The sequence below is a fragment of the Mustelus asterias genome, chromosome 14, assembly GCF_964213995.1.
Source record: "Mustelus asterias chromosome 14, sMusAst1.hap1.1, whole genome shotgun sequence".
NCBI lineage: Eukaryota > Metazoa > Chordata > Chondrichthyes > Carcharhiniformes > Triakidae > Mustelus > Mustelus asterias.
The window spans coordinates 94946520-94961005 of NC_135814.1; the positions used below are offsets into that span (position 1 = coordinate 94946520).

Below are 14486 nucleotides of genomic sequence, written 5' to 3' on the forward strand. Positions count from 1 at the left end.
TACGTACACACACACACACGTACGTACACACACACGTACGTACACACACACACACACGTACGTACGTACACACACACACACGTATGTACGTACACACACACACACGTATGTACGTACACACACACACACGTACGTACGTACACACACACACACGTACGTACGTACACACACACACACGTACGTACACACACACACACACACACACACACACGTACGTACACACACACACACGTATGTACGTACACACACACACACGTACGTACGTACACACACACACACGTACGTACGTACACACACACACACGTATGTACGTACACACACACACACGTACGTACGTACACACACACACACGTATGTACGTACACACACACACACGTACGTACGTACACACACACACACGTACGTACGTACACACACACGTACGTACGTACACACACACACACGTACGTACACACACACACACGTACGTACACACACTCACGTACGTACACACGCACACACACGTACGTACACACACGTATGTACACACACACGTACGTACACACGCACACACACGTACGTACACACACGTACGTACACACACAGGTACGTACACACACACACACGTATGTACACACACACACGCATATGTAGACACGCACGCGTATGTACACACACATGTATGTACACACACACGTATGTACACACACGTATGTACACACACACGTATGTACACACACACACGTATGTACACGCGTATGTGCACACACACATGTACGTACACACACACGTATGTACACACACACATATGTATGTACACACACACACAGGCATGTCTCTCCAAAGCCACTCTTACTTGTTAGGATGACCATGCTGCTGGTGGGTGCGATGGTGAGGTCGGCACTCTCGGTTTCGTCTGTCACCGGGCTGTAGCTCACCAGGAAGTTGCTTACGTCGACAGATGTGGGTGGGGACCAGCTGATCCTCATGGTGTCGGCTCCGATGTGGTTGAAGCGCAGCCTGGTGGGAGGTGGGACCGCTGCGGGGGAAAGGGAAAGACATTGGTCATTGTCAGCTCTGGGTGGGGGGAGTGACGAGGTGGGTGAGCACATACACACACACGGGCCCCATGCGTTGGAGGGAGGACGGTCAGGGTTGCATGCACACACACGCATGCACGCACTAACTTCTAAACACTGGGCACGCTCACTATCAACCCTCTCCTGGACTTGAAGCTGGGGTGACAGGTCCCGGGGCGGGGGGCTCTTTCCTTGCTCAATACCCCGCACGGTTTCCAAGAGGAGATCGGGGCCTGTCATCAACCTCTTCACCATCCCGGAGTTCACAGCCCCTCATCACGTGGAGTGGGCTCCCCCGCCCCCTCACTATCCAGATGAACAGGGAAGGCAAGATTTAGCATCGGTTGTCCTGCAGGAAGGTCCCACCATTCCGACAGAAGTAAGAAGCCAATCCTACTGCAATCTACCTCACACTGTGGGGCAGAACCTGCCTTGATATAGAACCCTTCATCACCTCAGGACATCCTCACCCCAACTAGACCCCATTGGGAAACCTAGTCAACGCTGGAAACCTCTCAGCCAATTTGAGCACAGCAGGATCCCACAAAACACAATAGGCAATGGCCGAGTGGTATTATTGCTAGACCATTAATCCAGAAACTCAGCTAATGTTCTGGGGATCCGGGTTCGAATCCCGCCACGGCAGATGGTGGAATTTGAATTCAATAAAAATAAATCTGGAATTAAGAATCTACTGATGACCATGAAACCGTTATCGGAAAAACCCATCTGGTTCACTTTAGGGAAAGAAATTTCCCATCCTGACCTGGTCTGGCCTACATGTGACTCCAGAGCCACAGCAATGTGGTTGACTCTCAACTGCCCTCGGGCATCTAGGGATGGGCAATAAATGCTGGCCAGTCAGTGATGCCCATGTCCCACAAATTAATAAAGAAAAATGATGATCTATTTTTGTTTCGGTGATGATGGTCGAGGGATAATTATTGCCCCGAGATACTGGAGAAGCTCCTCTGTTCCCCTCTGGAATAAACACCCCCCCGAAGAAGCCAAGATGAGGACGTGGTTCAAAGTCTCACCCGCAAGGTGACATCCTCAAACGGTGCAGCACCCCAACCCGGTGCTCACCTCTCCAGGGTGGGACGTGAACCCACAAACCTCCTGACATGGGAGGGTGAGTGGGCTGTCAGCTGGAGAGTCACCAGGGAATTGGGAAGCTTCTTTAGATACCAGATGATAAACAGCAGTTAAAAATTTTCAACAGCTTTTGGTGAAAAGCAACAGGAGGAGACCATTCAGCCCATCTCAACGGCGGCACAATTCAATTAGATCACTGGGGCACTGGAGCCAAACTCCCATTTACCCACCTTCATTGCGTCCCCATCAATACCGACAACACCCAGACCAATACCTACAACACATCACACCCGCACCGCCCTCATCAACACCCGCACCGCCCACATCAACACCCGCACCGCCCACATCAACACCCACATCAACACCCGCACCGCCCACATCAACACCCACATCAACACCCGCACCGCCCACATCAACACCCGCACCACCCACATCAACACCCGCACCGCCCACATCAACACCCGCACCGCCCACATCAACACCCGCACCGCCCACATCAAAACCCACATCAACACCCGCACCGCCCACATCAACACCCGCACCGCCCACATCAACACCCGCACCGCCCACATCAACACCCGCACCCCCCACATCAACACCCGCACCGCCCACATCAACACCCGCACCGCCCACATCAACACCCGCACCGCCCACATCAACACCCGCACCGCCCACATCAACACCCGCACCGCCCACATCAACACCCGCACCCCCCACATCAACACCCACACCGCCCACATCAACACCCGCATCGCCCACATCAACACCCGCACCACCCACATCAACACCCACATCAACACCCGCACCGCCCACATCAACACCCGCACCGCCCACATCAACACCCGCACCGCCCACATCAACACCCGCACCGCCCACATCAACACCCGCACCGCCCACATCAACACCCGCACCACCCACATCAACACCCACATCAACACCCGCATCGCCCACATCAACACCCGCACCGCCCACATCAACACCCACATCAACACCCGCACCCCCCACATCAACACCCGCACCGCCCACATCAACACCCGCTCCGCCCACATCAACACCCACATCAACACCCGCACCCCCCACATCAACACCCGCACCGCCCACATCAACACCCGCATCGCCCACATCAACACCCGCACCGCCCACATCAACACCCACATCAACACCCGCACCCCCCACATCAACACCCGCACCGCCCACATCAACACCCGCATCGCCCACATCAACACCCGCACCGCCCACATCAACACCCACATCAACACCCGCACCCCCCACATCAACACCCGCACCGCCCACATCAACACCCGCACCGCCCACATCAACACCCACATCAACACCCGCACCGCCCACATCAACACCCGCACCGCCCACATCAACACCCACATCAACACCCGCACCGCCCACATCAACACCCGCACCGCCCACATTAACATCCGCACCGCCCACATCAACACCCGCACCGCCCACATCAACACCCGCACCGCCCACATCAACACCCGCACCGCCCACATCAACACCCGCACCGCCCACATCAACACCCACACCGCCCACATCAACACCCACACCGCCCACATCAACACCCGCACCGCCCACATTAACACCCGCACCGCCCACATCAACACCCGCACCGCCCACATCAACACCCGCACCGCCCACATCAACACCCACATCAACACCCGCACCGCCCACATCAACACCCACATCAACACCCGCACCGCCCACATCAACACCCGCACCGCCCACATCAACACCCGCACCGCCCACATCAACACCCGCACCGCCCACATCAAAACCCACATCAACACCCGCACCGCCCACATCAACACCCGCACCGCCCACATCAACACCCGCACCGCCCACATCAACACCCGCACCGCCCACATCAACACCCGCACCCCCCACATCAACACCCGCACCGCCCACATCAACACCCGCACCGCCCACATCAACACCCGCACCGCCCACATCAACACCCGCACCGCCCACATCAACACCGCCCACATCAACACCCGCATCGCCCACATCAACACCCGCACCACCCACATCAACACCCACATCAACACCCGCACCGCCCACATCAACACCCGCACCGCCCACATCAACACCCGCACCACCCACATCAACACCCGCACCGCCCACATCAACACCCGCACCGCCCACATCAACACCCGCACCACCCACATCAACACCCACATCAACACCCGCATCGCCCACATCAACACCCGCACCGCCCACATCAACACCCACATCAACACCCGCACCCCCCACATCAACACCCGCACCGCCCACATCAACACCCGCTCCGCCCACATCAACACCCGCACCGCCCACATCAACACCCACATCAACCCCCCCCCCCCCACATCAACACCCGCACCGCCCACATCAACACCCGCTCCGCCCACATCAACACCCACATCAACACCCGCACCCCCCACATCAACACCCGCACCGCCCACATCAACACCCGCACCGCCCACATCAACACCCGCACCGCCCACATTAACATCCGCACCGCCCACATCAACACCCGCACTGCCCACATCAACACCCGCACCGCCCACATCAACACCCGCACCGCCCACATCAACACCCGCACCGCCCACATCAACACCCACACCGCCCACATCAACACCCACACCGCCCACATCAACACCCACACCGCCCACATTAACATCCGCACCGCCCACATCAACACCCGCACCCCCCACATCAACACCCGCACCGCCCACATCAACACCCACACCGCCCACATCAACACCCACACCGCCCACATCAACACCCGCACCGCCCACATTAACATCCGCACCGCCCACATTAACATCCGCACCGCCCACATTAACACCCGCACCGCCCACATTAACACCCGCACCGCCCACATTAACACCCGCACCGCCCACATCAACACCCGCACCGCCCACATTAACACCCGCACCGCCCACATCAACACCCGCACCGCCCACATCAACACCCGCACCGCCCACATCAACACCCGCACCGCCCACATTAACATCCGCACCGCCCACATCAACACCCGCACCGCCCACATCAACACCCGCACCGCCCACATCAACACCCGCACCGCCCACATTAACATCCGCACCGCCCACATCAACACCCGCACCGCCCACATTAACATCCGCACCGCCCACATCAACACCCGCACCGCCCACATTAACATCCGCACCGCCCACATTAACACCCGCACCGCCCACATCAACACCCGCACCCCCCACATCAACACCCACACCGCCCACATCAACACCCACATCAACACCCCCCACATCAACACCCGCAACGCCCACATCAACACCCGCACCGCCCACATCAACACCTGCACCGCCCACATTAACACCCGCACCGCCCACATCAACACCCGCACCGCCCACATTAACACCCGCACCACCCACATCAACACCCGCACCGCCCACATCAACACCCACATCAACACCCGCACCGCCCACATCAACAGCCACACTGCCCACATCAACACCCACACCGCCCACATCAACACCCACATCAACACCCGCACCGCCCACATCAACACCCGCACCACCTACATCAACACCCGCACCGCCCACATCAACACCTGCACTGCCCACATCAACACCCGCATCGCCCACATCAACACCCGCACCACCTACATCAACACCCGCACCGCCCACATCAACACCTGCATCGCCCACATCAACACCCGCACCGCCCACATCAACACCCGCACCGCCCACATCAACACCCGCACCGCCCACATCAACACCCGCACCGCCCACATCAACACCCGCATCGCCCACATCAACACCCGCACCGCCAACATCAACACCTGCACCGCCCACATCAACACCCGCACCGCCCACATCAACACCCGCACCGCCCACATCAACACCCGCACCGCCCACATCAACACCCGCATCGCCCACATCAACACCCGCACCGCCCACATCAACACCCGCACCGCCCACATCAACACCCGCATTGCCCACATCAACACCCACACCGCCCACATCAACACCCGCATCGCCCACATCAACACCCGCATCGCCCACATCAACACCCGCATCGCCCACATCAACACCCGCATCGCCCACATCAACACCCGCACCGCCCACGTCATAGAAACATAGAAAACTACAACACAAAACAGGCCCTTCGGCCCCACAAGTTGTGCCGAACATATCCCTACCTTTTAGGCCTACCTATAACCCTCCATCCTATTAAGTCCCATGTACTCATCCAGGAGTCTCTTAAAAGACCCTATTGAGTTTGCCTCCACCACCACTGACGGCAGCCGATTCCACTCGCCCACCACCCTCTGTGTGAAAAACGCCCCCCTAACATCTCCCCTGTACCTACCCCCCAGCACCTTAAACCTGTGTCCTCTCGTAGCAGCCATTTCCACCCTGGGAAAAAGCCTCTGAGAGTCCACCCGATCTATGCCTCTCAACATCTTATACACCTCTATTAGGTCTCCTCTCATCCTACGTCTCTCCAAGGAGAAAAGACCGAGCTCCCTCAGCCTATCTTCATAAGGCATGCCACTCAATACAGGCAACATCCTTGTAAACCTCCTCTGCGCCCTTTCAATCTTTTCCACATCCTTCCTGTAATGAGGCGACCAGAACTGAACACAGTACTCCAAGTGGGGTCTGACGAGGGTCTTATATAGCTGCATCATTATCCCCGGACTCCTAAACTCAATCCCTCGATTGATAAAGGCCAGCACACCATACGCCTTCTAAACCACCTCCTCCACCTGCGGGGCCGATTTTACAGTCCTATGGACCTGGACCCTAAGGTCCTTCTGATCCTCTACCGTACTAAGAGTCTTTCCCTTTATATTGTACTCCTTCATCCGATTTGACCTGCCAAAATGGACCACTACGCATTTATCTGGGTTGAAGTCCATCTGCCACTTCTCTGCCCAGTCTTGCATCCTATCTATGTCCCTCTGTAACTTCTGACATCCCTCCAGACTATCCACAACCCCACCAACCTTTGTGTCGTCGGCAAACTTACCAACCCATCCCTCCACCTCCTCATCCAGGTCATTTATGAAAATGACAAACAGCAAGGGTCCCAGAACAGATCCCTGGGGCACACCACTGGTGACCGACCTCCAATTAGAAAAAGACCCATCTATACACACTCTCTGCCTCCTTTGGGCAAGCCAGTTCTGGATCCACAGGGCAGCAGCCCCTTGGATCCCATGCCCTCTCACTTTTTCGAGAAGCCTTGCATGGGGGTCCTTATCGAACGCCTTGCTAAAATCCATATAAACCGCATCTACCGCTTTCCCTTCGTCAATGTGTTTAGTCACATTTTTGAAGAACTCCACCAGGTTCGTAAGGCACGATCTGCCTTTGACAAAGCCATGCTGAGTATTCTTGAGCATACTAAACCTCTCTAAATGCTCATAAATCTTGTCCCTCAGGATCTTCTCCATCAGCTTACCAACCACTGAGGTTAGACTCACCGGTCGGTAATTTCCTGGGCTATCCCTATTCCCCTTCTTGAAAATAGGAAACACATCCGCAATCCTCCAATCCTCCGGCACCTCACCCGTCTCCATCGACGACGCAAAGATCATCGCCAGAGGCTCTGCAATCTCTTCCCTCGCTTCCCACAGTAACCTGGGGTACATCCCATCCGGTCCCGGCGACTTATCTATCTTGATGCCATTCAAAGATTCCAGCACAACCTCTTTGTTAAAGTCCACATACTCAATCTTTTCAGTCCACCGCAAGCCCACAGTACATCCACCCAGGTCCTTCTCCTCTGTGAAAACCGAGGCAAAATACTCAATAAGCACCTCTGCCATTTCTACTGGTTCCGTACAGATTTTCCCGCCTTCACCTTTTATAGGCCCTATTCCTTCACGTCTCATCCTTTTACTCTTCACATATTTATAGAATGCCTTAGGGTTCTCCTTAATCCTACCTGCCAAGGCCTTCTCGTGACCCCTTCTGGCTCTCCTAATTTCCTTCTTTAGTCCTTTCCTACAAGCCGTATACTCATCTAGATCCCTATCTTCACCAAGCTCTCTGAACCTTTTGTACGCTTTCCTTTTCTTCTCGACTAGGTCCCGCACAGTTTTTGTGCACCACGGTTCCTTTAACCTACCAACTCCTCCGTCTGCTCGGAACATTGTCCTGTAGAACCCTAGACAGACATTCCTTGAAAAACTGCCACCTCTCTTCAGTAGATTTCCCCGAGAATACCTCCTTCCAATTTACTCCTCTAATTTGCTGCCATATGTCTTCATATTTCCCCTTACTCCATATAAACGCTTTCCTAGCTTGCCTGATCCTCTCTTTTTCCAATGCAAGCATAAAGGAGATAGAGTTATGATCGCTATCCCCAAGATGCTCTCCCACTGAGAGATCTGACACCTGTCCAGGCTCATTGGTCAGTATCAGATCAAGTACAGCCTCTCCTCTTGTAGGCTTGTCCACATGCTGTGTCAGGAAACCCTCCTGAACACACCTAACGAACTCCTCCCCATCCAATCCCCTTACCCTAGGGATATTCCAATCTATGTTTGGGAAATTAAAATCTCCCATCACAACAACTCTGCTATTATTGCAACTCTCCAGGATCTGTTTCCCTATCTGCTCCTCCACCTCCCTGTCACTATTGGGCTGCCTATAGAAAACTCCCAGCAAAGTGATCGACCCCTTCCCACTCCAAACTTCCACCCACAGAGACTCTGTAGACAATCCCTCCACAGCATACACCTTCTCTACAGCTGTGACACTATCCCTGATCAACAGTGCCACTCCACCCCCTCTCTTGCCTCCCTCCCTGTCCTTCCTGAAACATCTGAATCCCGGCACCTGTAGTATCCAGTCCTGTCCCTGAGGCATCCAAGTCTCCGTAATGGCCACCACATCACACTTCCAGGCATCGATCCATGCTCTGAGCTCATCCCCTTTATTCACTATACTCCTGGCATTAAAGTAAACACATCTCAATCCTTCGGTCTGAGCTCTCCCCTTCTCTATCCCCCGTGCATCCTCCCTCTTGCACCGTCTATAACCCTTCTCTGTTTGCGAGCTAACTTCCTCGCTCCCAGTCACCTCGTCTCGATCCCCTCCCCCCAACCTATCTAGTTTAAACTCTCCCCAGTAGCCTTAGCCAACCTTCCCGCCAGGATATTGGTCCCCCTGGGATTCAAGTGCCATCCTGCCCCTAAAGAGGTCCCAATGGTCCAGGAACCTGAATCCCTGCCCCCTGCACCAGTCCCTCAGCCACACATTCATCCTCCACCTCACTCCATTCCTGCCCTCACCCTCCCGTGGCACAGGCAGCAATCCTGAGATTACTACCTTTGCTTTCCTCCTTCTCAGCTGTCTCCCTCATTCCCTATACTCTCTTTTCATGACCCCTTCCCCCTTCAACACCCACACCGCCCACATCAACACCCGCACCGCCCACATCAACACCCGCACCGCCCACATCAACACCCGCACCGCCCACATCAACACCCACATCAACACCACCCACATCAACACCCGCACCGCCCACATCAACACCCGCACCGCCCACATCAACACCCGCACCGCCCACATCAACACCCACATCAACACCCGCACCGCCCACATCAACACCGCCCACATCAACACCTGCACCGCCCACATCAACACCACCCACATCAACACCGCCCACATCAACAGCACCCACATCAACACCCGCACTGCCCACATCAACACCCGCATCAACACCCACACTGCCCACATCAACACCCGCACCGCCCACATCAACACCCGCACCGCCCACATCAACACCCGCATCGCCCACATCAACACCCGCACCGCCCACATCAACACCCGCACCGCCCACATCAACACCCGCATCGCCCACATCAACACCCGCACCGCCCACATCAACACCCGCATCGCCCACATCAACACCCGCACCGCCCACATCAACACCCGCATCGCCCACATCAACACCCGCATCGCCCACATCAACACCCGCACCGCCCACATCAACACCCGCACCGCCCACATCAACACCCACACCGCCCACATCAACACCGCCCACATCAACACCTGCATCGCCCACATCAACACCCGCACCGCCCACATCAACACCCGCACCGCCCACATCAACACCCGCACCGCCCACATCAACACCCACACCACCCACATCAACACCTACACCACCCACATGAATACCTACACTACCCAAATCCATACCTGCACTACCCACATCAATATGTGGGTGTATCTGGATTTCCAGAAGGCATTTGACAAGGCGCCGCACCAAAGGCTGCTACATAAGATAAATGTTACGGGTAATGTATTGGCATGGGTAGAGGATTGGTTAACAGAAAGCAAAGAGTGTGGGTAAATGGGTGTTTTTCTGGTTGGCGATCAGTGACTAGTGGTGTGTCTCAGGGATCAGTGTTGGGACCGCAATTGTTTACGAATTACGTCGATGATTTGGAGCTGGGGACCAAGTGCAGTGTGTCAAAATTCTCAGATGACACGAAGATGGGTGGAAGAGCAAAGTATGCAGAGGACGCTGAAAGTCTGCAAAGGGATATAGACAATCTAAGTGAGTGGGCGAGGGTCTCCAGATGGAGTACAATATTGGTAAATGTGAGGTCATCCATTTTGGTAGGAATAACAGCAAAATGGACTATTATTTAAATGGTAAAAAATTGCAGCATGCTGCTGTGCAGAGGGACCTGGGTGTCCTTGTGCAGGAATCACAAGGAGTTGGTTTGCAGGTGCAGCAGGTAATTAAGAAGGCAAATGGAATTTTGTCCTTCATTGCTAGAAAGATGGAGTTTAAAAACAGTGAGATTATGATGCTGGTGAGGCCACACCTGGAGTACTGTGTACAGTTTTGGTCTCCTTACTTGAGAAAGGATATACTGGCACTGGAGGGAGTGCAGAGGAGATTCACTCGGTTGATTCTGGAGTTGAGAGGGTTGGCGTATGAGGAGAGTCTGAGTAGACTGGGGCTATACTCATTGAAATTCAGAAGAATGAGAGGAGATCCTATAGAAACACATAAGATTATGAAGGGGATAGATAAGATAGAAGCAGAGTAGTTGCTTCCATTGGTGGGTGAAACTAGAACTAGGGGGCATGGCCTCAAAATAAGGGGAAGCAGATTTAGGACTGAGTTGAGGAGGAACTTCTTCACACAAAGGGTTGTGAATCTGTGGAATTCCCTGCCCAGTGAAGCAGTTGAGGCTGCCTCATTGAATGTTTTTAAGGCAAGGATAGATAAATTTTTGAACAGTAAAGGAATTAAGGGTTATGGTGAGTGGGCGGGTAAGTGGAGCTGAGTGCGCAAAAAGATCAGCCATGGTCTTATTGAATGGTGGAGCAGGCTCGAGGGGCCAGATGGCCTACTCCTGCTCCTAGTTCTTATGTTCTTATTAATACCTACACCACCCACATCCATAACTGCACGTCCATCAATTTTGGTTGACACAAGTTATTAAACTTTTCAACATAAATCTAGCATTGGGAAGAAAGTTTCAGATGGTCCACTAGCCTTTCATTGAGGAACCGCTTCCTGACTTTGCCCCCTAGCTCCGGTGTTCAAAGTTAAGCCCTCTTCATTTTCCCACTGCCATCATGGGTACCATTCCCAGCATGCAAACCCCAACTGATATCAACCACAGGGTCAAACTCATGCACACCTGGAGCAAGGGGTTGGGGGGGGGGGGAGAGACAGAGAAAGACGAGACTGCACAGCATGCGCTGACTAGGCCACAGGTTGGCGAGGGCTCACTGAGGGGAGGCTGCGTGTAGCGCTGGGTGGGAGGAGGATCGGGGGTATCAAGGAGGGAGGGAAGGAAACGTGCTGGAAGAAAATTCACCGGTTTGCTGCTTCCGAGTGGTCGCGACACTCTCTCCCCCCTCTACCAGGGTGATAACACTGATGTCGTAATCTATCCCAGGTTCCAAGCCTCGCACTGTATAGTATCCGGTCGACGAGCTGACAAAGTCTTCGAAAATGGGAACGGATTCCCCCGCTGCTATGACCGTGATGCGGTAGCCAGTAATGGCCGAATAGTTAAGCGGCGTCCATCTCAGGCCAATGGTAGTGTCGCTTACGTCAACGAAGGTGAGGTCAGTGAGTTGGGGGATTTCTAGTTAGTCAAAGGGCAACAAGGCAGCGTTAAAGATGCAAAAAAAAAGAAAAGTAAAAACGGAACAGCACCATTTCGTTCTCAAGTGATTTAACTGCAAAAGTTGCAAGCATTCAAAAGGTGATATGTTATGGCTTCCCTGACAGAAAAGCCCTCATTATTATGCAAAATATCTGACAGTGGGTGTTCTATTTCAGAAGTATCAATCTTCCTGTTTATAAATTTAGTGCTTGTATCCTTCCCCCTTTGCCTGAAGGCCTTTGGGCTGCAGCTCCAACAATGCTGGTCACCTTGGCAACAGTCAGTTCTAGGTGCTGGGAGGCCATTTTGTTTCTCTCATCCAGTCCCTGCCTCCTCACCTCAGGGTATTTCTTTCGACACCAATCAAGTAAACGAACTCAAATTAACTTAGGGACAAAGTAAAAGGGGCGGCTCCCCAAAAGGAAGGGGGGAACAGCCCAAACCAAAAACAAAGTCGAAAGGAAACTTAAAACGTCAAACCAAAAGGTGATTATCGGGGTCGATAATACACCCCAACCCCTGCGGTGCTCAGCGGGCATGGAAGGTGTCAACCGTGCCCGTGGACACCGCATGCTCCCTCTCCAGGGACACCTGGCCGCGAATATAGCTGCGGTAGAGGGGCAGACAGTCAGGATGGACTCCTTAATCAGGGAGTTCATATTCCAATAGGGCAACTTCAATGGCCTGATTGAAGTCATTACAGTTAGCTGCCTCACAGCGCCAGGGACCCGGGTTTGATTCCTGGCTTGGGGCACTGCCTGTGCGGAGTCTGCACATTCTCTCTGTGTCTGCATGGGTTTCCCCTGGTTTCCTCCCACAGTCCGAAAAATGTTCCAGTTAGGTGCATTGGCCATGCAAATATTCTCCCTCAGTGTACCCGAACAGGCGGCGGAATGTGGTGACTGGGGGATTTTCACAATAACTTCATTGAGGTGATAATGTGGGTTTGCTTGTGACACCAATAAATAAACTATAAACTTTAACCCAGCAAGAGTAGCCACATGACGGGAGAAGGTCGGCCATTTTGCCTCTGGTTGCCACGGGCGTTAACTAAAGTGCTTGGAGGTCACCTGACTCATAGTCGCTCCGAACTCAAGCCCTGGGTCTTTGCTTGAGAGTCAGGGCTGAGAGTCAACACACTTGCCTTTTCTATCTGACTTCCTGATGGCCTCTTCCTACAAAAAAATATATATATTCCCCTGTTCTGTTGGAAATACGGATATAAACTCACAGAACCTTTCTCATATCACCTTTGCAACCAGTAACGTAAAGCTTTCGATTACTGAACAATCAAAGATAGCAAAAGGCAGAGAGCACTGCAGTAGATTTGATTTTTTTTTAAATTGAAGCAAATTAAAGGAGTGTAGCTCTCTTTAATAGAAGCCATTTTGTGGAGTTGGATTTGCATTTTAAGAAGCGTGGAAAATAAAAGTGCTTTGACTGTGGCGTTGAGAGCAAGCAAGTGTGAAGCTTCAGAAGCTAAGGTCAAGGCTCCCCGTTGCCCATTCTTGGTGTGTCTCAGTCTCGGTCCTTATTCTTAGGATTTTTTGTTTTGGGAAAAAAAAAGACACAACAACCATCATGGCTGCCAAACCGTCATGGCCGCCCACTTGCTCTCAATTACCTCGAGTTATCACCGTGGTTACAGGACGACTTTCTTTGCCATTCTTGATGGTGTAAATGCTGATGTTGTACTCGATGCCGGGTGTCAGCTTCTCGGGGGTCCAGTAGGTCTGGCCAGGCTCGATAAATTCCTCCAGCGTGCTGCCACTTTCACCTTTTCTTGGGACAGAGGTCACCCGATAGCCGGTGATATCTGAACAGACACATGCACACACACACACTGCTGTTAAAATGGGAAGCACAATCCTCTTGGGCTACACCAAAAAAAAACCTTCAAAAAGCAGGAGCCCAGTCACAATTAGGTAGCTTTCATGCCCACCCTACCCTTCCTAGTGCCAAACCTGAGTTCAAGTCGCCTTGGTGGGACTTGAACTTGCGCTCTGTGGAACGTTCGTCCAGCAGTAAGTACCCTTCCGTGAGAACGCAGCAGTAGCTCATGACTGGGGAAGGCAACTAAAAGCTGCCCACCCTCTGCTGTGGGGGTCCTGTAGCCTGATGGGTATTCGTAAAGGCACCAGCGAAGCTTGATGGTTAAAAAGGGCTGTGGCAGCAGCAAAGAACAGGAGGTGCAACCATGGAAT

The 14486-nt window shown here is 53.6% G+C and overlaps 1 protein-coding gene across 1 annotated transcript in view; it reads right to left on the reverse strand.

Moving 5' to 3' along the window:
• LOC144503882 (fibronectin-like) overlaps nucleotides 1-14486 on the reverse strand; it is a 153952-nt gene that overhangs the window by 59249 nt on the left and 80217 nt on the right. The window contains exons 24-25 of the mRNA XM_078228909.1: nucleotides 13907-14098; nucleotides 804-1018 (exon numbers count right to left, since the gene is read on the reverse strand). Coding sequence (XP_078085035.1) covers nucleotides 804-1018; nucleotides 13907-14098 — 407 coding nt within the window. The remainder of the gene's footprint in view (nucleotides 1-803; nucleotides 1019-13906; nucleotides 14099-14486) is intronic.